Below are 25,446 nucleotides of genomic sequence, written 5' to 3'. Positions count from 1 at the left end.
TGATTTAGTCGTCGAAACACGCAGAAAGTTTCCAAAAACTAGAGATGACTAATGTAGAATCGGGTGCTTGTGTTTCTCTATCTTCGGGATGAAGATTCGATGGTCCAAGATTGCGCCATTGACACAATGGGAGGATGCTCTTCTGACTCATCCCTCCAATCGAACAACAACAGGTAGCGAGTGCACGGGATGTCAGACGGAGAGGCTCCCTCCAACGACCAGAAAACTCAGAGAGGGGGGAGTATTAAGGCGGAGCATGCGCACCAGCCTCTCTGACCGTATTCAGACTTAGTTATAACCTGGTAGGAAATGCCGATTTCTAAAAAAGGAAACCGGGTTGTGACTAACAAGTAATCCGAGATCCGGAGCGACTGACGGGCTAAGGTGAGAATTTAAGGCATGAGACCCGTGGCTCAAGTCGTAGTCTGCTTCGTGCCTGCAGCTTAGCAGCCTCCACCAGTTGATCGCCATCTCGGACGCACGTGCCCGATCAAGCAGAGGTTGATCTCGTGTTCACTCGTGGGAATACCGAGATTACACGTCTGACCGCCCCGGTTCAACAATGACCACTACAAAGAGTGCCAAGTACTTCTATAGATCCACCGGTGGGGGTGGTGGAGGAGACATTTCTATCGAATATGGCACCGATCTGGGTGCACTCACCCGGCTGGAGGTAAGAGTCCCCCTTTTTTTTCTTTCTTCCCCCCTCTGTCGACTTACTTCCGCGACCTTGTGAATGGCCGTTTCCGCTTTATAAGTTTGTTTGTAAGTTCTAAATTTATAAAATTCCACACAAAGGGGTCGTTCATGAAACGGACAATCTCAATTGTCACGTTAAAGATTCATAATGAACCTTTTCATTTCAACGCAGGCAGGGAAACTGTCGAAAATGATGGAAGAAGACGGGGGATGAGGAAAATAAATGCTTTGATTTGCGTGTTATCGAAGAGTGGTACCCAGAAAATATATTTTAATCGTGTTAATATTTAAAAAATCCGAGTTAGGAGGAAGGTCCACTGGTGGTGTCATGTATATATATATATATAAACATGGATTTAAAAACGGAGCGTGACTCATTTACGGAAAGTTTAGCTCCCTCTCCTAACTTATCGTTCGTTCGCCTACGCTCCATTCTTGCCAAAATGTGGCGAGCAAACCCGGTAGTTTAGAATTTACCCATTTAATTCGGGGATAGGACTATGAATTTATTACATTCGATCTTACTTAAGAGCGTGGATAATTCGGAAAACGAGAACGTGAATAACGTTTATATAAAGCGGAAACGGCGGTGTAGAGTCTTGTTTCCGCTTTTCTACATCGACGAACCGGAAGTAAACGTCAAATTCGGGTGGTGGGAGGTAAACAGAGCGGAGCGAGAAGAGCTGTAAGGGAGGATGAGTAAGAAGCTGCACGCTTACGACCCAGATCGCCGCTGGCAACGATGTATCGAAGAAGACTATTGGCTGGCACAGGGCCTGTAGCCTATAAACCATCCGATGACGTCACTTCCACCATCGGACAGTTTTGGTAACGCCCGAGCCATCGACTAAATTTGGGTTTTGATGGGTTTTTTTTTCCCTCTTCAGGAATGCGGTGTCGGATGGTCATCGCAGTCGGAACAACCTCCCAAATTCTTCCAAACCCCTCCCCGAGTTAATTTCCAACAAAACAAGAAATTTGCCCGGTTTCATGAAGAATTTTCCATGTCGAAACCAATCACGGATAAAATGACGCCCAAATCCTTGCTACCAAATAAATAAATTAAGGAACAACAGGGCTTATGGCACACGAAATGAGGAAATCGTGGCACGTACGAGGATGTAAAAGTAAAAAAACTCAGCATTTAAGGGACTTCAAAAGATTAGATTCTTGAAATTTCTGAAATTCCTGCTGTGCCACGATTTTGGATGTGACAGAAAATATGGAATTTCAATGGAACTCGAGTAGTGAAAGAATAAATGGCACATAAAGAAACGATGGTTAAAATATGGATGGAACAATGGAAATAATGGAACTATTACACCCACAAATCGTAAAAAATTTGCATAATTATGGCATACAGTAAAACCCGTGTAAACCGGACAAAAGTTTCCGTTTTGAACAGGTTTTACTGCATATGACGAGCCAATAAAAATCTTAAAATTACGACAATTATAGTATTAAAATTCGTAAAAATTTCATACCCATTTGTTTCTTAATATATGAAATTTATACTTGTAAACATTATAAGGAACCCCCCCCCTTTTTTTAGGTTAAAATATAATGTTTTTATTATTATTATTTTTTTTCCAGGATAAAATCCGGCTGCTTCAGGACGATCTAGAAACGGAGCGAGAGATGAGGCAGAGGGTAAGTCATACCTTTGCAGGATGCCACCAGCCAACGAGGGCGGATGCTATTTTTGGTATCAGCATCCGAGAAATGGGTCACCCACCATACGTGGAGAATAGCGCGCTAGAATTTCTAGGAAAGTTGGAGCAAACCACCGAGTTTTGAATTTTTTTTTATTCCTCCTCCTTTTTTTGGTCCTCTAGAAAAATAAATCCCTCTGCCAAGGAACGTTCTCTAGAAAATAGATATCCTCTTTGTTTCTATGGTAATTCTATAAGGAATATTGTCTCAAGGCACCCGAAAAATCTATTCAAAATAAACATTCTTTCCTCTGGTAATTATGTAAACCTATCGACTTCCGTTTAGTCCTCGACTAGAATGAGGAATTCCAAACAGGGAGGAAGTATTCGTCTTTACTCTCTCTCGTTTCCTAAACGTATTATTTTTGGATCTTTCTTTGAAAATCGTCTGCCAGTCATGTCTTTTTATAATATTTTACTTTCTCTTCTCCTTGACGTTTAAAATATCTCATCTAACCTGGCACTTCTGTCGGTGCCCCTGAGATTAAAGCGGCTTAACGTAAAGGAACACTAGGAGCTTTGGTAATTAGCCTCGTTTCTTAAAGAGGGGAGAGAGTTGCAGGGGTTGAAACATGCTCTTTAACACTTAAATCGTTCATTCTCGTGTCCAGAAGACTAAAGGGGGGTGGGCAACAGCGACAATTGCTTCGATTTTGGCAGAGTGCTTAAAAAATGTGACGTAACAATCGGCTCCCGTCCGTCTGTCCCTTCAAACTGGAGTTTACGTAACACAAGCAGTTTCCCCGTCGTTTAAAACACAGATTTTTTTGGGGGGGTAATTTCGACGTTAAATTAGTATATTTGAGGTGTGGTTTCTGGTGGACAACGAGCCAAAATCGGTTTATTTTGATTTCGCATTCCTTCCCTAACGAAATGGTAATTTAGAAAGTGTTCTAAAAACATCGTTTGGTGAAGAATTTCCCTATTTCCCCCTCAATTTCTTCCCCCTCACAGACGTGACGGGAAAATATTTGAAATTCTTCCCCTCCGAAGTTGAAAGTCGAAGACTTTTCCCACTCAAAAACCCAAATGGATGATGGTCTGGGATGGAGAATATAATTTTGCCCGGGTCTAAATTTAGATGCCGATCGTCGGTTGCCAAAAATAGTCAAGACACACGTCTTGAAAATGAAACTGGGAAAACATTTGCTACTTTTTACCTTATACCGTACTCCACGATCGCATTTCATCTTCTTCCATCCCTCCTTTCCAATTGGTTCCTCCTTTCGTATGTGGGTGCGATTACTTTTCTTTAATAAAAAAAAAAACATCGCCGTACTAACGACAAAACTTCGACTGGTGGCGGGACTCTTAAACATTTTACACGGGGTTTAGAAATTACTTTATTAATATACGGTGGCCTTTGTTATTAGTGATTTTATAAAAGGAATTAATGGACGTGGGTGTGGGTAATTTCATACCTCGTTAATTAGTAGGGTACACAATTAAGTTATAAATAGAAATTATTTAAGTAAATGGGAGCCAACTTTCTAAAAAAATAAGTGAATTTATTACCTCTATCCTTAATTAAAGACTACCTAAAAATATATTTTACTTGAATAGTTTATTAGATATATAGTAGATCCCCCGCATTACGACCGCTCGATTTACAACTCATCCCTTTTACGATCGAAACCAATTCTATTGTGTTTTGTGTTAAATTTTGTGTTTAATTATAGTATAATAGAATTTTTCGCCCACAGTTTATTTACGGTTTTATACTCCTCGCTTAATTAATGATTAACTCGTTAGGTCGTAAAGCGAGGGGTCCACCGTAAATGTTATTGTTATGTTAGGAAATTATTACTTAGAATAATGTACGAGTATGCGCGTTTTATATGTACAATTTTTTTATATTATCCGCTCCGAGAATGGAATTAATGTGGTTAGTTTGGTTTATTTTGGTAATCTACTGAAGGGGGATGGATTTTATACAGGAAATTGGCCTCTATTTAGGTGTTATAAACGTGAAGAAAACCCGGAAATCCGAACCCACTACCAGTGTTAGGTGGTTTTATGCACTCGTATACTAGTGGGATGGGAATTAAGTAGGGATCTCTCTGTGTTTCGCTTGTTTTTGTCCATAGTTCTTTTGTTAAAATACGTCTCAGCATGGAGTAGGACCACCGTGACGGTGACAAATCCAATTTTTATGTACTTAACTCTTACTTTAGTATATATAATTTGTATCGATATTCGCATAATGCATTTTCTCCTACAGATCGAACGAGAAAAATCCGACCTTCTGATCCAATTGATGCAGGTGACGGAGCGGTTGGAGGAAGCGGAAGGAAGCAGCGAGAGTCAGGTATAAAAAGAAAAAGAAAGACTGTTTGCATAGAATTCTGAAGCATTCCCGCATTAAAAAAAATTAAAATTAAAAATTTATGACAAATTCTAGGCGGAGTTGAATAAAAAAAGAGACGTGGAGTTAGCCAAATTGAGAAAATTGTTAGAAGACGTCCACCTGGAGAGTGAAGAAACGGCCCATCATTTAAGAAAAAAACACCAAGAGAGCATCGTCGACTTCCAGGAGCAAGTGGAGCAATTAAACAAGCACAAGACAAAGTACGAAAACCAAAATTAATTATGGAAAGGAGAGATTTTCATGTCGTCATGTCTAAACTTCATTGCGGAATTTCAGGTTAGATAGAGAGAAGCAGAAATTGCAAGCCGAAGTTTACGAGCTGTTGGCTCAAGTCGAAAATGCCAATAAAGAAAAGGTAAGACACCCTTTATACATCACGGTTTTATATAGAACTGTTTACAAAATCTAATTATTATTATTATTGGCATTTGATGGTGCCATTACGCTCTAGACAGACCATCCTTTGTCGTATATTATTCATTAAGACGGTGATGTAGGGTCTTCAGGCACTCAGAAAAGTTCCAAAACAAACCCAGAATGTGTTCCAAATATATAAAACAATTCACCCAAATTTAAGAATAGGAAAACGTTTGATGGACTCCTGTTTTTATAACCTAATTCAATCGTATAAAAACTTTCAAATTGAGATTACGTAACAAGGGAACGTAATTAAATTATATTATTTAACTACATAATATGATAAGGATCTGCAGTATTTAGGAGGGAAGAAAGGCATAGCATATCAAAAGTACGGTAGGGCAACAAATGATTAATGAAGCAACAGAACAAGAAAAAAAAGACACGCAGTAAGATTTTTAAATTATAAAATGGCATATTTATTATCAAATATGTCATTTTTCCTCAGAAAGAGAGAGAGAGAAGGGGAGAAAAAAAAAACAATTAAAATTTATAAGAAATTGGCTCGTGCTGCGAGAGATCCAACAATTCGAGAAGTTGGCCAAAAACTGGTAAATGTTTACAATGAAGAATGCACACTTAAAAACAAAAACAAGAACAAAAAAAATACCGTGAAACACAACAGAGAATGTTGCCATTTCGTCACTCGATTCCATTGCAAAATATTTTTCAAGAGCTCTTTTCTTTCTTTTCTAAGAAACAAGATCCCAATTGTTTGCAGAGGAGATTTATTCTACAAAATGCAATTAATCCTCCCTCTAAAAAGAAGAAGAAGGAAAAAAAAGAAAAAAAAAAACTAAGCATGCTTCTCGACAAATGTTACGATCCGCCATTACAGACGGATCCAACTTAATTGGGAGTGAAGATAGTCACGTGATGGGGTGGCGTAGTCACGCTCCAGTTTTTCGCGAAGGAGCGAAAGTAAAGCTCAGAAATTTCTAAAAATATCCGATCGAAAACGTAACTAAAAATATCGCCATTACCGCAATACTTAAAGTAAATAAATTACATTTTGCTTCGTCAAAAATTCAACTTTTGCTCTGATGTTTATTGGTAAAAATTCAAAAAAACAAGTTTAAATATGCCAAGAACAATAACAACTTTATAAGCTTAATAATTATACATGAATTTTTTCATGTTCTCCTCTAAATATTCGTAATAAAGCGTATGAATGAAAAAAAAACATGGCGATAAAAGAACTTTTATTTAATTTTTTGGGGGTTTTTCCACAATTAAATTATAGAACGGAGTATTGCATCAAAGCCTCCCATGCTCGAGGGTGTAGTGCTTATATGGCACTATTAAATATTTTTAAAACCCGTAAATATATTAATAATTTGCCATTCATAGATAACGGACATTCAGACGTCCAAACACATACTGTATATATATAATAAACACGAACATTAGGGATAGAAAGAGGAGATAAATACATAGAAAAAGATAGAAAGATTCGCAGGAATGTAAACAATGTAATGTGTTATTTTGTGTATGCACACAGTAGCATAAAGAAACAGACGTAAACAAACAAAGAAAAAATAAATATTCATAAAGATGAAACACGAAGAACGTTTAGGAATTAGCTGAAGCACGAAACAATAATGGCCAAGATTACAAAGGATTGCTGTAAATCAAACCAAATGAGCGAGATTACTGTGATTTACAACAAAGAATTAATCAATTGTTTGTTATCAGATGGCAGCGCATAAGGTGGTGGAGAAATTGGAAATTACCGTTCACGAACTCAACATCAGAATCGAAGAACTCAACCGATCCGTCACCGAAGTCACAGCCCAAAAATCCCGCCTTCATTCCGAAAACGTGGAACTGATCAAAGAAGTCCAAGAGTACAAATCATCCCTCGACAACGTAAACTATCTGAAGACCCAGCTAGCCACTCAACTAGAAGAAACTCGACGAAGGTTAGAAGACGAGGAAAGGGTAAGCATCTTCCTCCCTCTTCGGGTCTAGTTCCTTTTTTTTTAGACCATAACACTAAAACTGACCTTTCGATTTAATGTTTTAGAAACGTTCTAGCTTGGAGCAACACGTCCACACCTTGGAAGTCGAAGTAGAATCCTTGAAAGTCCAACTTGATGAGGAATCCGAGATACGAATGGATCTGGAGAGGCAATTGAGTAAAGCCAACGGTGATGCCGCTGCCTGGAAATCCAAGTACGAAGCAGAGTGCCAAGCTCACAACGACGAATGCGAAGAACTGAGGTGAGATTAAGCACGTGTTTTAATTATATTTTTTTGTAAAATTTGAGATTTTAAAACGTTCGAAAATATATTTCTAGACGCAAACTTGCCCAGAAAGTGGCGGAATACGAAGAACAGCTTCAAGCTTTACTGAACAAATGCAGCTCGTTGGAGAAGCAAAAATCCAGATTGCAGAGCGAAGTCGAAGTCCTGATCATGGATTTAGAAAAGGTCAGTTCAATTTCTTGATCCATCTTTTAAAAAAATTAAATCCAACAACAAGTTGCTTGACTTTCCCCACAAAATTTGCTCGCCCCCATCTGTTATCATATTTTATTAATTTTTTTAAATATTTTTAATTATCAAAAGGCGCCATATTAAAATTTGCCCCTAGTGCCAAACGGCTCTGCTCATACTTAACTAATTTATGACGTGGTATAATTATAGGGTTATCTATACGTATCATTCAACAGGCATTTCCATGTTAGCTTGTTAAATTCCATGGAAATGGCGAGGATAATACTTAGTTTTCATGAGGATTTCACTAAAAATGGTGTATATTTTTGTTGCAGGCCACCACACACGCTCAGAATATGGAAAAACGATGCGCACAATTGGAAAAGATGAACTTAGACTTGAAGAACAAAGTGGACGAGTTAGTGGCTTTGCTGGAACAAGCGCAGAGAGAAACCAGAGCCAAGATCGCGGAACTTCAGAAATTGCAACACGACTACGAGAAACTAAGGGACAACAGGGATGCATTGGCTCGGGAGAACAAAAAGTTGCAAGGTAATACGCAAATCCCAAATCTTACTCCAGGATCTCGTTTATCCGTTCGTCGGATGACCCTTTCCGTTACTTTTGACAGACGACCTCAACGACGCCAAGGGTCAGCTCAGTGACGCTCAGAGGAGGATCCACGAGATGGACATCGAGATCAAGAGATTAGAAAACGAGAGAGAGGAACTGATGGCGGCTTATAGAGAGGCGGAAGCCATGAGGAAGCAGGAAGAAGCCAAGGCTCAACGTCTGGCAGCCGAATTGGCTCAAGTTCGTCACGAGTACGAGAAGAGACTGGCTGCCAAGGAGGAGGAGTTGGAATCTCTACGGTAAGTATTTTACTACCTATCCAGTCAATGAGATTGTAACAGGAAGTGGGGGAAATACCCCTTGAATGAACCTCCACGTCGATAAGGAATTTACCAAGTTCAAACTGCTCGTTTCTCTGTAAACGTCAACAAACTCGAGAACAATCTCTCATCTTTTCCAAAATAATAATTATATTCAAATACACTTTATCTCCTTCATTTCGACCAATTACTTGGACAGAAATGCACGAAGACACGCGTTAATTTCGCTAAATTTTATTGTGAAGATCACAATAATTTGTTTCATTTAGAAAACGAAAAAGGGTCATTTAGAAAATTCTCGCCCCTCCCAAAACTCCTTTACTTTCCGAAAGATGGCAGCACGTATCTTCCATCCCTCTGAGGTCCTATAAATCAACTACACAGTAGTAAGCCCTCTTTGTATCATTGCAATTGAGGATTCCCCTAATATTGTGTGCCTTTTCTGATTAATTTGAATTTAAATTAGTCCTCACTCCAATTATTTTCACTTTCTCTTTAACTCCAAACACAACGTTTGCTGTTACATTAGAAAATTGTATCATTGGACTTTAAACCTTTCGTGTCTTAGTTCTATTTCCGTGTGGTGTATTTGGTTTATTTGTTTATGGTAAGGAGATACGTGGGCGATCTGTAAAGACTTCTATGGGAAACTGGTCCCTATTTAGGTGCTATAAACGTGAAGAAAACCTGGAAAACTCCACGTGGCCAGCCCTTTTGCCAGGTGAAAACCCACGACCAACTAACAGTATTTGATATTTTTATCCACTCGACCATTAGTGGGCACTCCAACTTTCATGTAAATGTATCGAAAGCATTCCAAGTTTTCAAACAAAGTACGAACAAATACCACTGATGACAATTAGAGAACCCTGTATAAATTGGGAATTAAGAACTGTCAACAGATGAAAGATTTTAATTAGAATTTAGTGCCGAAAAAAAGGGCCTGTTTTGAGGGGAGAAGAAATCTGAATGGATGCCAAACAGACTCTCTAACACCGTCTCACGTGGCCTACATTAACCAATAACGTAAACAGAAATGAAGTAACACAATGGCGACAATTCCGTCATCGTTGACAGTTGTGCAAACGTGGCACATAACACCTCTGCCAACACGTGAAGCTCCCATTGTGTCCCTCACGTTGCGGCCTTCCTTAAGATGGCATTCGGATAAACATTTCGATTCCTAAGGTACGGGATTCGCCGAAAATGCCGACTAATCCGTTTTTCCCCCCTTCTACTCCAAGAAAAAAAAAGTGATGAGATCAGATATTATCCGGGATGGAGCAAGCATTCTGTCGGGCTCTTAAAATAATGCAGACCGGCTGGAAGGACGAAGCGTGGAATGCTAACCCCAGCACTTTTTATCCACCAATAGACGGAGCTGAGTGCGCTTAATCATTAAAATCCAATGGGCAGTCGATTGCATCAAGTGTCTCGAGCCAGATCTATCAGATCCACACTCAAACATGGCACCAGGCAAACACTGGAGAAGACCTTACAGAGCAACCTACAGCGGTAATTACGATTTTGGTGGAAGCCTGTACTCGGAGGCGCTAGCAAGCGTGGGGTTGAAACCGGAAGTCGTTACTCCCGTTGATGGGAAGGAAACGTCTGCAGCGTTGCCAATTCGAGAGAACCAGACAATCGACGAAACGCTCAGAGCACAGAAAGCAAACATGACTCTGCGACGAGTCCGATCATCCGTGGATGTAATGTGCCCAGTCGAAAATGCAATTTGGGACCGGATGTGGAGTAATAAGCGGCGTGACGTCATTACTTTCCACGGCGAACACGTGAAACACATGGACGAGAGAAAAATGATGTTTCAAAGCCCGGAAGAAGAGAAACAGAAGGTGGAAGAATTGAAAAAAGACTCTCAAGTTGTCCTACTGGAACCTAACCTGGCAGAAACCATACACAAGCAAAATGTCTGTCGAGAGCTGGAGATAACGGAGATGCGGTTTGTTCCCCCTCTTCTTGTTTTATTTACAAATTTTTCCTTATAAAATTATAACCCAACGCGATAGAAATTTCTAAATCCCCCCTCCTAACGCTATATATGTAGCGAGCGACCTGAATCAGCGAGTGTTTATTTTAGTTTTTGACCTTCGTTGAACTAGGGGTTAATCGCTTCCACAGTTAAAATTGGTGTTAGCCAAACAAAACCCGTTTACAATTACTAAATGGTAGATTTAATTTTAATTAATTAATCGATATGTATTAAGTAGATCGTAATTAATGGCTTAGGTGTCGATTACTTATGTTAGTATGTAGATATCTTCCGCTATGTCTCGCTACTAAAATAGGTGTTTGAAACCTTGAACGTTCGCCAGTGCAGCGACAATCTTATCGAGGACAATATGAAACAGGTTTAACGTTTTTCTCTTCGGTGCAGTGAGAAAATTTGATGACTCTGCATCTAAGATAGAGAGTTCTCTTAACACCTTACAGCCATAACTACACAAAATGCTGCTTTGTAACTTGAAAATAGTACGGATCAAAGGGAGTAATCAGCAAAAAATAAACATTGAAGTTAAAATTTATTTTAAACCTTGCAAATATGTAAAAATTTCTTTACTTTTCTTTATTATTTACTTATCCTCACTGTCTATTTCTTGACGAAAAATTAACTATGAAACATAGAATTTTTTTTCGAGAAGTTATTACGAGAAATTCATCTTTGTTTAATTGTTTGAATGCAGCAAACAGATGCAAATAGAAATCGAACATCTGAGCCAGAGATTGGCCGAAGCGGAAGCCAAATTGAAGACAGAAATTGCAAGAATCAAGAAGAAGTTTCAAGTTCAAATCACGGAATTGGAAATGTCTCTGGATGCTGCAAACAAACAGAATTTGGATCTTCAGAAGACCATCAAGAAACAAGCTCTTCACATTACCGTAATTGACCTTCTGTCTTTCTTCTAATGCAAAAGGTGTTTTCTGAAAGTTCGCTAAAGATTTCTTTTTTTTTTTCTTCACGACAGGAATTGCAAGCCCACTACGACGAAGTACATCGCCAGTTACAGCAGACCCTCGATCAATTAGGGGTATCTCAACGTCGTTGCCAAGGTCTTCAGGCTGAACTGGACGAAATGCGCACCAGTTTGGAACAGGTGAGATTCCCGCTTCTTCACGAATACCTTTAGTAATATTTTCACCAAATTAATGTCTAGAATGATTTTGTTTAGGCTAACAGAGCCAAGAGAGCGGCCGAGATCCAGTGCGAAGAAGCCACTTCCAGAATAAACGAGTTGAACACCATCAACATGAACTTGTTGGCAGCTAAATCCAAGTTGGAGGGCGACTTCTCTACCTTACAGGCCGATTTCGAAGAAATTCAGAAGGAACTAAGGGTAGGTCGAGGTAAATTTCCTCTCGGTATCATCGAAGGATTCCAAAAATACTGATGGTCGTCTCAATCGCAGGCAGCCGACGAGAGAGCCACAAGAGCAATTTCGGAGTTGAAGATCACTAAGGATGCTCTAGTCGAAGAGACGGAACGTTTAGTCAAGATCGAATCCATCAAGAAATCACTAGAAATTGAGGTGCACAATTTGCAAGTTCGCATCGAAGAAGTAGAAGCCAACGCGTTGGCCGGTGGCAAGAGAGTCATCGCCAAATTAGAGTCCAGAGTGAGTGATCCATTCAGACTAGATCGGTCGCTGTCTTAGAAATTTTATAATCTGATTTCCAAACGTTCTCTTTTGTAGATTCGAGACATAGAAATCGAATTCGAAGAAGAGAAACGTCGACATGCCGAAACGCAGAAGATCCTGAGAAAGAAAGAATTGAGGATGAGAGAATTAATCTTGCAAACCGAAGAAGATCACAAACTAATCAACATGTTGAACGATTCGGTCGATAAATTGTCGGAGAAGGTCAAGTTGTACAAACGACAATTGGGCGAACAGGTAAGGGAGATTTTTCTATACGTCTTTTACTCGTAACTTGCCAATACAAAATACTTTTTGCTTCGATGAATTACCCTTTGCACGAGAATGAAAGATCCTCCAAATCTTTCCAAAAATTACAAGAATGCAAGATAAATTTCGGTAAGGAATTGGATCTTTCATAGATTTCCATCCTACTCTTCACAGTGGCGCGCGTTATCCTATGGGCGAAAAGGGCAATTGGCTGGACCCCCATCAAGAAGGTATCCCAAACCAATCCTTTATTACACTTATTACTGTACTGAGAATATCGAAATTTAAATTTTGGCCATATCCGGGGACACTAAATTGCCGGTGTGGCGAAGGCGCAGTATGCGCTGGCACAGGTGCAGAGGTGGCTTTAAAAAACGAACGAGGATACCGGGTGATTCCCCCAATATTCCCAGAAAAAAAAATGTTTGAAGTCAACACTGTACACCGGCCCCCTAATTCAAATTTACGTGGGGCCACACGAATCCATAACGCCTCACTGATTCCTCAATGAGAATTTTGGCAGGTTAAGAGATTAGTAACCAAGAGAATTTCCGTTTTAACATGGTTTTGCGTTTAATTTCTTGCAGGAAGGACTTAGTCAACAGAATTTGACCCGGGTGAGAAGATACCAACGCGAATTAGAAGCCGCCGAAGAGAGGGCCGATGCGGCAGAAAGCAACCTGAATATGATCAGAGCCAAGCATAGAACCTGGGTGACCACTAGCCAAATCCCAGGAGGCGTCAGGCAGGTGTTTGTCACAGAAGAACAACAACAGTTTTAAATTCGAAAAGACAAAGTCAACGAGTGGAGGAGGAGGAGGAGGAAGAGGTGTAGGAGGAGAAGTAAACGAGATGCTTGACATCCGAAGAAATTTTCCATAAATTGGAACAAAGTTTACGTTCTATTTAAACTGCGCAGTTTATTATAGAGCCAAATTGTCGTGACGTCTGGTGATTCTATATAATATTTGTGGCTCCTTGGTCTTTTACGAAAACCTGCAGGTTTTATCCACTGTAATTTTTTTTTTTTTTGCTAACAATTTAGAAAAGCAGCTTGTATGTGATTTTAATGTAACAGAGGAAAATGTAAAACATGGTCCTGCTTACAAATACGTCTTGGTTTTTATCTTTTCTGGCTTGACTGGCATAGACAAGTGACTCGCTGGGTCCAGAACGAGGAAATCTCCATAAGATTATCTTCGTTAACTTAAAGACAAACGAACAGTTTTATTTAATACCCGACTCGTTCTTGTATCGGGAAGCAAAACTGTACTTTAATCATGTAAAATAAATAATGCAAAATGCAAATTAATTCGGTTGACTTCAATTATAGAATCGATGCCCACAAATTCCTCATTTCGATTTTTATACCCGCCGAATCGTGGAAATTCCATCGATTGATACTATTAGAAATGTACAAATTACGGAATGAAAGCTGAATTAATTCTTAGGATGGCCAAAATTTCTGCCAAATTCCTAAAATATTTATTCAAATTATTAAACGACTCGCTTCAAAATGTGCAATTCACCATCAAAGAAAGGGTTCTTTGATGGTGAATTTAACTTCTGTGACATCAAACAGTAGCGAATTTAAACGTTTTCCGAAAATAAAACATAAATGCATACTCACGAATTCCTAAACGACCCGAAAAATCATTTTTAAAAAACAATTGGCAATTCATACGTAAGACGAATCAATAAATAACCAGCAAAGAGCAACAGTATGGAATGCGCTTAGTGGCTGGTTATTTATTGATCCACCCATACATTTAAAGCAGTTTGCACGCAATTCGAAAATGTTTTAATCTACCCGTGTGAATCGTAATCCACATGTATACAGGCGATAAAGCAGAATTAACACGGTATAAAGTGGTTCCGCTATGTACTACCATTAAACGTATGATTCCGCGGAACTACCATAAGCTTTTTGCTTGCACGTTCGGGGCCTCTCCAGGCCCCGAACGTGCAAGCAAAAAGCTTACAATTGTTATGGGTAATTCACTTTTTTTTAGTCAAATAGTGAAAGTTTTTTTTTTGGAGGGAGGAAAGTCCTACACTTTGCCACTGGGGTGAAGTTTGGATGGTAAAGGGTTTTTGAATGGTGCCATCCCTCTAAAACATCATTAGAATGCATTGTCATTGGACTTAGTTACATCCTCAAAGATTTTAATAAGTATTATCATCATAACGTGTCATTTAAAGTTCTGATCAGCCGCGGAGATGCCTCCCGAAAGCATTTTCTATGGAAAACCTTCTCCTATTTTGGTATTACTAACGTGAAGAAAACCCGGAAAACTCCATGTGGCCAACCCCATTGGCCAGGCGCGAACCCTCGACCAATCGATGTTTAGTGGGTTTATTAACTTAGCAACTGTTAGGCCAATTCTTCAACTGATACGTGGTCAAAATTATATATCGGCATTTAATATTAGACTGATAATAGATTATGGGAGAATTTGTAATAAATGTAGCACGAAAGGATATGGAACTGTGGTTTGTTTAGTTAAGTTACGGCAACGCAACACTTGGGCGATCTGCCTAGAAAGGATGCCCTCCGGAAAGTCTTTTTAAGGGTAACTGGCCCCTATTCAGGCATTACAGACGTGGAGAAAACACGAAAAACTCCCTTCCTGGCGAGGCAAGGAATGAAACTGCTTGGCCACTGATGGCCCATGGAAGTGTATTCTTTTCATTGTGTGAAATTTGAAGCGGGCGTTGTATTTGTTAATATTTAATTCCTCGAAAAGTGTAATTAATTTATGGTGCTTTTCAAAACTTGCTTATTACTGTGTAGTTTATTTTGTATTATGTTGTACTAAGCTATTAAATTTAGTAGTTAAATAGTGATAGAGTTAGTTTTAAGTTATACTTTGACCTCCGTGTAACGAACTAAGTAAGATCCATGCAATAAAAATTGAATATCTGTAAATAAACCCATTTATCTTGATAGATAATAGGAAGGGATTTTTTTGTCCTATTTTCTTTTTAAAAAATAGATATATCAAATAAAGTAAATCTATAGTTATGCAATTATAAGGTATACTATCGTATTGACTTCGTAAGCAATATTTCGCAAATATGAGGCATTATTAACATTCTACGAGGCAACTATGAGGCATTCGTATCATCTTTTTCATTAGAAATATTTTAATAAAAAAGCTACTCTCACATTAAACCAGTTTCTTCAAAATTTGACTGCCAGATGGCCAGGTGGTTATGGTGGCATCCTACTGCTGAGGGATTCAAGATCGAACCCGGGCGAGCTGTAATTATCCCAGGAAGTTATGGAGGATCGAATATCTCGAACCCCATCCCACTGTGGGCCTGATCCAATCGATAATGAGCTTACTAAAAGAGGCCCTCTTAGTACACACACAGGGCAAAAAGAGTTAATTATTCGATCGTTTCGTCGTGTCGATAATTAAATATTTCGTCGGTATTAATTCTAGCGTAGCAATATCAATTTACATTTAAATATTTAGTCAAAAGCACGCTTTCGAATTGAATTTAATACACAAAGAATAAAACGGAAATGAGGAAAATCAGGAAATCCGTAGTACACGTACTTAAAATAGTATCGAACGATAGTGGAAATGACCTAAATACCCGATTTTTATCACTTAATCGGTGTTTATCAATCAAAGTTCGTTATTTTTCTAGTGCCTGTGGGATTATTCGTCTTGTTTCCGAACGTGGAAAATGTCCCTCTATTTTCTTTTGGTCCTCGTTGCCGAATTTTACCTGGCCACTTCTCGATCTCCCAATTTCATCATCATGTTCATGGACGACGTGAGTAAATCGATCAAAATATTCCCTGCGTGGAAAGTCTTTACTAATTGAACCTTTTCGTTCTTCTACGACAGATGGGTTGGGGAGATTTGGGAGTTTTTGGCGAACCAAATAAGGAGACTCCAAATTTAGATAGGATGGCTTCCGAAGGGATGCTGTTTCCCGATTTCTATACGGCTAATCCTCTTTGTTCTCCCTGTAAGTGCACACGCAATCTTTAAATCTCAATATTTAATCGATTATTATTACAAAAATTGTAAATTTTATATTATTTTGTAATTTAACTTATTCGTTTCAAGTATACTACTGTTTTATAAATATTATTTCCATGAAATGTAAGCCAAAGATCGTTAAATTTTGAATGCAATAATGGATGAAAACATTTGATCTTGGAGCCTATTTTTGGCAGTAACTCTAATTTTTTATGAGAACGATGAAAAAAATGCTGTTTAGTCCATTGTTTTGCCTTGAATACAAGTAAATAGTAGTGAGAGATGTGTGCACGTTCTCCAGCAGTGAATGGGTGCTGGCTTGATGGAGGTGGCAGCCCACAACTCTGGGAGATCTAGTGAGAGATGTATGCACGTTCTCTAGTAGTGAATGGGTGCTGGCTTGATGGAGGTGGCAGCCCACAACTCTGGGAGATCCGGGTTTAAAAACTCCAGGAAATTTTCGTGGGTGGTCCATCCTGATACGTCAAGCCCATCCAACTCATTGTGGGTTTATCCGACCCCGTAATGGGCTTGCTATAAAAGGCCCTCTTGCTGCCTAACACTGCTGAGAGAGTTAAAAAAGTGGCGAATGGGTATTGACAGTAATCACATCTTTACTCCTAAAATATCCAATTCTACACGCAAATCTTCAAGATTCTACAATTAAGAACATCTCTAATGTTATGTCTAAATACAAATAAGAATTTACCATAATTCAGTTAAATAGAGGGGTGAAAAAGTAGGAATACAGTTGTTATTATGGGGAAAAAACATTTTTATTCATAAATTAAATCATACGAAATAATGAACATCAAACATCTATATTTCTCAGATTCACAAATGTATACCTACTTTTATACCCCATGTAATCATATTTAAATTGAATACTCGTTTCTATTGTTATAAATTCAAATTAACGTAATCTATATTTAGCTAGGGCAGCTCTGCTGACTGGAAGATTACCCATCAGAAATGGTTTCTATACCACCAACGCTCACGCTCGCAATGGTAAGTTTCATATCACACATAGACAATTGTTACTTAGAAAAAGGATACCTTAAGTTCTCATTAAAATGCAAACCATAACAGAGGAGTCAAAAGGGGCATTTTTTCCCTCCTGGGATCGAGTAATAAATTCCACAAATTATAATCGTTAAAGGCTTTGTATTTTTGTAATAATGTATTGTATAATCTACTTGCGAAAAAACACCCCAAAAATTAAGTAAATAAATAAAAATTGATTGATATAATTGTCTCCAATCTTCCTCCCCCTGAAAATCTTACTCCATGATACCGGAGTTAATAACCTTTAGAAAAGAGATAAGCGACAGAAATTTTAACGATAACGGGGTCAGTTTTGAAGAATTTTGATGGAAAACAATAATATAATACCAATGCATCCTTATGATAAGCCCTAACATAATAAAAGGATATAGTAATTCACTGTATTGTTTCTTTAGGATTTTGGGCAATAATTTCATAGTTATTACATGCGAAATGTTCATGACATTAGAAATTAATAACAGAATTGTTTTCGACAATGCGCAGCCTACACCCCACAAGAGATCGTAGGAGGAATTCAAAACCAAGAGATTCTACTACCGGAATTACTGAAGTCGGCCGGTTACCATAATAAAATTGTAGGAAAATGGTAAGTGAAACAAATTCCTTTCACTAATTACTCAATTTTCACTGGCTGATTTCCAACAATGGCAGGCATTTAGGGCACAGAGAACCATATCTGCCTCTTCGGCACGGATTTCACCAATGGTTCGGATCTACTAACTGTCATTTTGGACCTTACGACGATAAAACTACTCCCAATATTCCGGTGTTCAGAGACAACCAGATGGTAGGAAGGTCGGTAGGATTCTATCCTTTAGAATAGGCTCATGAGGCCTAATATTCTTCTATTGTAACACGTATTTATCTTATTCCAGGTATTACGAAGATTTCCAAATTAACCAGACAAGCGGAGAAAGCAACATGACGAAACTCTACATTCAGGTTCTATTGTTTTTTTTAATAATAACCTTTGTTTCTTACATTATTATTACTCTTTAATCGATTTTTAGGAAGCGGTCGAATTCATAAAAGAAGAAGCCAATTCCGGAAACCCATTTTTTCTATATTGGGCACCCGATGCCACTCATGCCCCCATCTACGCTTCTAAAAATTATCTAGGAAAGAGTCGCAGAGGATTGTAAGAATCTTCGCACACGCTGCTCCATCCCTGAAGGAAGCAACGTATGAAAGTATTATTTTCTTAGGTACGGGGATGCGGTGAGAGAGTTGGACGATGGGGTAGGAATTATTTTGGACACACTACGGAGAATGAACGTTGCCAATGACACTTTTGTATTCTTCAGCTCGGACAACGGAGCCGCTCTGGTCAGTCGTACCATGGGTGAGAATGCTTCTCCATCTTAACTGCTTGTTAATTAAAAAGTTACGTGTCGACAATAGGGGCGAGAAGTGTTTACTGTATAAATAGCTTTTTGAATGCCTCCCGGTAGGAAAGTGGCTCTTATTTTGATGTTACAAACGTTATTTCTTAAAGGCCTTTTTTAGAATACCAAGACCTAGATAGAGGGTAATAAAAAATGTCATTTGGCCCGAGTTTAGCTCCCCAAAATTTAATCTTTTATGTAAAATACATGATACGGAAGTGACACGAATTAGTCAATATTGTTGAAGTGCCTGTTTATAACAATTACAGATGTACAAACAATACTTAGTAAACCCTACCATTTACGACTGGAATAAACTTCCTATTATGCTATACGGAAGCTGAATTTAAGTATCGTAAGGTGATTGAGGCCATCGTATAAACCTGGCCATCTATGGTTAACACTATTTTTACAATGATTAACTGGTATTATTTAATACTTTCTATTGTGCCCCCGCAACCCTACTAATAGCGCTTCATTTAAGGGGCATCAGTAAATTACATGCAAACACTTCGTAAGTCTAGCAAAACCATCTAGGAAAGATCCTTCCAGGCAAACTTGGCACAGGTTTTACCCATGGCAGTGTTCCGGTGGTTTTATCTACCCGGGCACTGGTGATCACAGAGATATTTTCTAACGTATTTGATATTTTTCAGCGGGAAGTAACGGACCATTTTTGTGCGGAAAACAAACTACTTTCGAAGGAGGGATGAGGGAACCCGCTATCGCTTGGTGGCCCGGAAAGATCTCTCCGGGTTGGGTGAGTATCGTTATTACGTTACTATAGTTACGAATAGAAGTTCGGAATCAATTAAAAATAGAAGTTCATCTATTTTTAATTGATTTCTAAATCACGCACTGGCGAGAAACTTGCCATAATTTTTGTATTTTTTGACTCTGATGCAAATTATAACTAATCGGATATTACAAACAATGAACACTGGTAGGCGATCTGTCGAGAAGGAATGCCTGTCGGAAGGGCATTCCTTCCGATATAGGAAACTAGCTAGCCCTTATTTAGGAGTTACAAATGGAAAAAAAATCCGGAAAACTATGTAGCAAGCCCATTTGCCAGGCTCGAATCTACCAGAGTTCGGTGGTTTTACTCACTCGTCCATTGATGGGCAAGTAAAATAAGAATTTTAAGATACAATGGTTGTGAAAGGTAGTGAAAACAGTAACAAAAAATACACTAGTTGACAGAAAAATTGTACACTAAGGAAGCGTTAGAATCGAATGATTAGTGCAAACGTAATGAATACAGTATCATAGCAAAGGGATAATTTCTCGTGCAACAGTTTAAAGTAACATTTACTGTAAGGATCTTCTCTAGTGTAAATACACTGTCGGGCATAGAGATTTATACAGGCAGGTACCGTATACAGTTCAAAGATACCAAACAACAGGTAAGCTAAGAATTCGGTACGCAGTGAGCCTCTGAATCTTTTTATAAAATGCTGGAGTAATAATTTGAAGGAAACTCCTGTGGCATCATCTGGCGTGCAATCAGATCGCAACTTGTAATCTATAACGAATTCTATAACGTTTAATTTTATTAAAATTTTTCTTTAAAGGTTAGCCATCAAGCTGGAACAGTTATGGATTTATTCACCACGGTATTGAAGCTAGCTAATTTGAAAGTTCCTAGCGACCGCATCATCGACGGCATAGATTTAACTCCAACTTTATTACATCACGCCGAAACTCTGAGGTAAGTGTTGCATGTGATGTAGGCCTGTACCGTACACAAGATCTCCGCTTTTCGACCCGATCGATTACTGAAAAACTGGCTAAACGGCGCTCGAGCGCCGTTTAGCCAGTTTTTCAGTAATCGATCGGGTCGAAAAGCGGAGATCTTGTGTACGGTACAGGCCTACATCACATGCAACACTTACCTCAGAGTTTCGGCGTGATGTAATAAAGTTGGAGTTAAATCTATGCCGTCGATGATGCGGTCGCTAGGAACTTTCAAATTAGCTAGCTTCAATACCGTGGTGAATAAATCCATAACTGTTCCAGCTTGATGGCTAACCTTTAAAGAAAAATTTTAATAAAATTAAACGTTATAGAATTCGTTATAGATTACAAGTTGCGATCTGATTGCACGCCAGATGATGCCACAGGAGTTTCCTTNGTTTTTCAGTAATTGATCAAACTGCAATTTGCCATAAGTACTATCTCTTAAACTGGGATTACGAGCGCCGTTTAGCCACTGTTTTTCAGTAATTGATCAAACTGCAATTTGCCATAAGTACTATCTCTTAAACTGGGATTACGAGCGCCGTTTAGCCAGTTTTTCAGTAATTGATCAAACTGCAATTTGCCATAAGTACTATCTCTTAAACTGGGATTACGAGCGCCGTTTAGCCACTGTTTTTCAGTAATTGATCAAACTGCAATTTGCCATAAGTACTATCTCTTAAACTGGGATTACCACACCGAAACGGTAATACATTGTTATTGCTTAGAAGAAAAAAATCCAATTCCGATTTTACTTACAAGAAATCTACTTATTTCTCACAAGTAAAATAAACTAGAAGGGTCATTTTTATTCTACCGATTAATAAATCTTACAGGCCCGTATATTACTATCGTGGAGACGAATTGATGGCCGTTAGATACGGAATGTACAAAGCTCACTTCTGGTGCTGGAGTAATTCTTGGAAGGAGTTCAAACAGGTAAGTTACACGGGATTAGAGGAAGCCCATCTTTATTCATCGTACGTAATCATAATTTTACTAAAACATTTGTTTTGAAATGCTAATTTTGAAGTCGTTCGATTATTATTTCAGGGTATCGACTTTTGTCCGGGCGAAGATTTGCCAGGTATAACGTCACACGTTCAGATGAACTACACTCAGCAACCCATATTGTTCCACTTGGGAAGAGATCCGGGTGAAAAATATAAAATCAGGTAAAAATTCGTTGAAAAATTTTCACAAATCCATTAATTAAACTACATCACCGAAATCTTCAATATCTGGTAAAATATTTCCAGTGCTAACAGCGCAGAATACAAGGAAACAATAGCGAAAATCAGGAAAATAGTGAACGTTCATAGATCGACACTGAATCCAGGCAAACCTCAACTCAATTGGTGCGATGATTCGGTCATGGTAACTTATATTTCGTGATTTTCATTCTAGCAACATGCAATAATCTTCATATTTTCTATTAAATTGTCTTGCTTCGTAACTTTTTACACAGCACTGGAGGCCACCCGGTTGCGAGAAATTGAAGAAATGCCTTAAGGTTCCACCTTCTAAACCTTATTTGTGCGTATGGAATCACTAAAACTGTTCCAATTTTCATCTAGAAAACTCTCGTGGCAATTTTAGGTACCCTGATCGTTTGGACCCACGAAAAATGTTGCATCCAACACATTCGTTACGAGAAGTACAGTACATAACCCTGATTGGCCTTTCAAGGCATAAGAATTGTTAAAATTGAATGCTGAAATTGTAACAATGTTGTATAAATTAATTTACAATTTGCAAGTGATTGAATAAAACTGCGTTATTAATAGAAATTTATATTGAAGTACCATTTATATTCAGGCGATTTATACCTTTTTTTTCCGTAATTAAAATTCACATTTCAAAAAGACGTAACTCGGAAAGTAATCAGCAGAATGACGACCTATTCTACTTGGACACTTCTGTAGTGATGGAATTTTATTTGAAGCAAAAAAAGAATGTTGATTATAAAAGTATCTAGTAGGGCGGTAAATGGCGCTGCAACATCTCAAAATGTCTGAAAAGTTACGATACACACGTTACACTGTGTGGTTACGCAACAGTATGCTCGATTTGCTGGTCTCCGTTGTCGCCACGTTGAAATCACTGGTAATGGAACTTGCATAAACATTCACATCTTCATGTCGCGTTATACAGTGCACCGTAAGTTTTGCGATATTTTGAGTTATCCACTATATTACAGCGCCATTTACCGCCCCAGCGGACATTTTTGTAACTAACATTCTTTTTTGCTTCAAAAATTCCATCACTACTGTGAGCCCGAGGGTTTTGAGGGAATAAATTTTTGAGTTTAACATTAGAGGATGAAAAATACATTATCGCAAGTTATAACGGAAATAGATCGGATGTCGAATCTTACACATCGACAAGCTAGGAAGGAAGGCAAGTCATCATCCGTTTGTTAATTAGTCAACGCTCGTGTGCTAATTAGTCATCATAACGAGTGAACGACCAGTTGGCTCAGTGCCAACGACGATCGTATAAAAACGATCGTCACTTCAGTGCGACCATCAGGAAGGTCCGAGTACAAGTGTCTCCCGTCCCGATCCTGTCCGAGGAGAAGCCGGTAGAAGACATAAGCCTGTGACAGCCAGCCAGCTTTCATAGTCCAGAATGATCGTCGCATATCGTCATCCGATATCATATTAAGGTATATCGAAATGCAGTAACCTTCTCTCACTCTAGAGCCTTTGTAAACTCTCTCATGCGGCATAGTGAATAGTAGATCGCCGTTATAGACAAATTTGTGTGTAATCTGCATCTAAGCACTAATCAGTAACTTCCTTATGTATATTCCTGTAAATTAACTTTAGTTATAGAATAAATCTTTATTTTGTTATTTGTTAAACCTGTCTCCTGTCTCTCCGGGGAAACCTGTTGATTTACCTACGCACTCCCCACTCGTTTTGCCCTCCTAGCCATCCGAACGATTCCGAGATCGGGCTTCACCAGCCTGTGCAGATTAAGTGGTCAGTACGAGATTAACCCCTGACCCACTGCTTATCTCACACTACAGAAGTCTCCAAGCAGAATAAGCCGTCATTCTTCTGATTACTTCTCAAGTTACATCACTCTTAAATCTCCTGTGTATTTTTCCATGTGCAAGAAGTCACAATCCAATTTGGCCAGATGGTTGAGTGCTCAAGGTGGCAGCCTACCACTCTGGAGGACCCGGGATCAAATCTGGATGAGCCGAAAAAGCCCCAAGAATTTTTCAAATGGCGGTCCGTCTAGATACATTGGACCCGTCCCTTACCACCAGGCCACCTTGTATGGGCCTGACCAAACCCATAATAGGCTTGCAAGAGGCCTCCTTAGTGCCCACAGAGTGGTTTGGTTTGTTTGAGTTATGGCAACGCAACACTTGGGTGATCTGCCTTCCGGGAGGTCTTTTTAAGGGAAACTGGCTCCTATTTAGGTGTTACAGACGCGGAGAAGACCCGGTAAACTCCACGTGGCCAGCCTGTACGAGCGAGGCGCAAACCCACAAACTCCCAGTGTTCAGGATACAAAGACCGCTTGCCACTGATGGGCAACCCACAGAGTGGACACTTAAAAAAAATCCCAATTGTGAAAGTTCTCAAAAAAAGTACTGCTTTACCACCCCTGCCACAGGGACCGACTGCACACCTCCATATTTTATGGAGAAGATTCACAATGGTATGTTAACATTTTTTTAAAGCACTATATTGTATAGGCCATTATATGTATCAATATATAAATTTATATTACAAATATGCATTTCAAATATGGATAATTGTTCAAAAATATACTTACTGTCACTTAACTCATTGCAAATCATTCTATCTTGAGAGTTCAATTATAAAAATAAAATCCATTCTTCCTCAGTTAAGTTAAAATTCTTCAAAGACTGATTTTATTTCTCATTTATTTCTGTATTTAAATAAAGAAAAAAATGCAGTACATACTGACAATGCTAAGATCTGCTCATTGTTTTGAGATATTACACACTTTTTCTCAATTTAATTCATTCCATTCTTACATTGTTCACTGCAAAAATTTAAATGACTAATGCCAAATGATTTCCAGATTATAACAGACTAAAATAAGGCTACTACATAACAATTAAATATCAAGTAATTTGACCTAGAATATTTATTAAATAGTAGCCTTATTATAACTCGATATAATCCTGCAATTGTTTGGCACTGATCTAAAAATTGGGTTAATAATGTTTATATACTTGTATATAATTTAAATGACATCAAATTAATTACATGCATTATCCTAAGAAAATAAACAGTTGTATAAACCTGTATTTAAATTATTAATTTGGTTGTTTATAGTATATTTTATATATATATATATAAATCATTAGTATATAAATACAAAACATCAATCTTGATAATTGCATATTTATAGCAGTCACTTAACTAATTTATATCCTTAGATTGGAGACAATCAAGAAAATAAGTAACGAGTGACAAACTGGATGTATTTTCTGTAAAATTTATCTAAAATTATTCAAATTGTCAATTAACTTTTGGGTTAATATCATAGAAAATACATTATCTAACAATTTATTTAAATATTTACTATTCTCCAAAATTTATTGTAAATATTACACGAGTTATTTAGCGTTATGGATATAAAACACCATTACTCTGAACAATTGATAAGAGAATGTGTTTATTTTCGGCTCTGACAATACAGAATTTATAAAAAACAATGTCAAAAATTATAAAAATATCGAAGACACACAAATAAAAAACAAATACCAGCCAAATCACAACAGAATTGGTGCAATAAATATGTATAAGCTACC

At 38.3% G+C, this 25,446-nt stretch overlaps 2 protein-coding genes across 2 annotated transcripts; both read left to right on the top strand.

Moving 5' to 3' along the window:
• The first annotated feature begins 370 nt into the window (after positions 1 to 370).
• Positions 371 to 13,763, top strand: LOC111634986 (paramyosin-like). Its single transcript, XM_023379830.1, has 16 exons — positions 371 to 673; positions 2,293 to 2,349; positions 4,633 to 4,719; positions 4,813 to 4,979; positions 5,056 to 5,134; positions 6,892 to 7,137; positions 7,223 to 7,419; positions 7,497 to 7,629; positions 7,971 to 8,187; positions 8,267 to 8,507; positions 11,231 to 11,426; positions 11,513 to 11,641; positions 11,717 to 11,881; positions 11,954 to 12,160; positions 12,239 to 12,439; positions 13,039 to 13,763. The coding sequence occupies exons 1-16, from the start codon at positions 563 to 565 to the stop codon at positions 13,231 to 13,233; spliced, it is 2,628 nt and encodes an 875-aa protein (XP_023235598.1). The 5' UTR covers positions 371 to 562; the 3' UTR covers positions 13,234 to 13,763.
• A 1,434-nt stretch (positions 13,764 to 15,197) lies between these two features.
• LOC111634997 (N-acetylgalactosamine-6-sulfatase-like) lies at positions 15,198 to 24,023 on the top strand. Its single transcript, XM_023379841.1, has 14 exons — positions 15,198 to 16,240; positions 16,315 to 16,438; positions 17,386 to 17,460; positions 18,001 to 18,103; positions 18,169 to 18,312; positions 18,393 to 18,459; positions 18,528 to 18,655; positions 18,723 to 18,859; positions 19,559 to 19,662; positions 20,477 to 20,613; positions 21,479 to 21,581; positions 21,696 to 21,817; positions 21,902 to 22,019; positions 22,111 to 24,023. The coding sequence occupies exons 1-14, from the start codon at positions 16,151 to 16,153 to the stop codon at positions 22,195 to 22,197; spliced, it is 1,539 nt and encodes a 512-aa protein (XP_023235609.1). The 5' UTR covers positions 15,198 to 16,150; the 3' UTR covers positions 22,198 to 24,023.
• Positions 24,024 to 25,446: the final 1,423 nt, after the last annotated feature.

Source organism: Centruroides sculpturatus, unplaced genomic scaffold, assembly GCF_000671375.1.
Source record: "Centruroides sculpturatus isolate CEXI.00-Female unplaced genomic scaffold, Cexi_2.0 scaffold992, whole genome shotgun sequence".
Classification (NCBI taxonomy): domain Eukaryota; kingdom Metazoa; phylum Arthropoda; class Arachnida; order Scorpiones; family Buthidae; genus Centruroides; species Centruroides sculpturatus.
The sequence above is the reverse complement of the archived record's forward strand: the minus strand, read 5'-3'. Positions and strand labels throughout refer to the sequence as shown.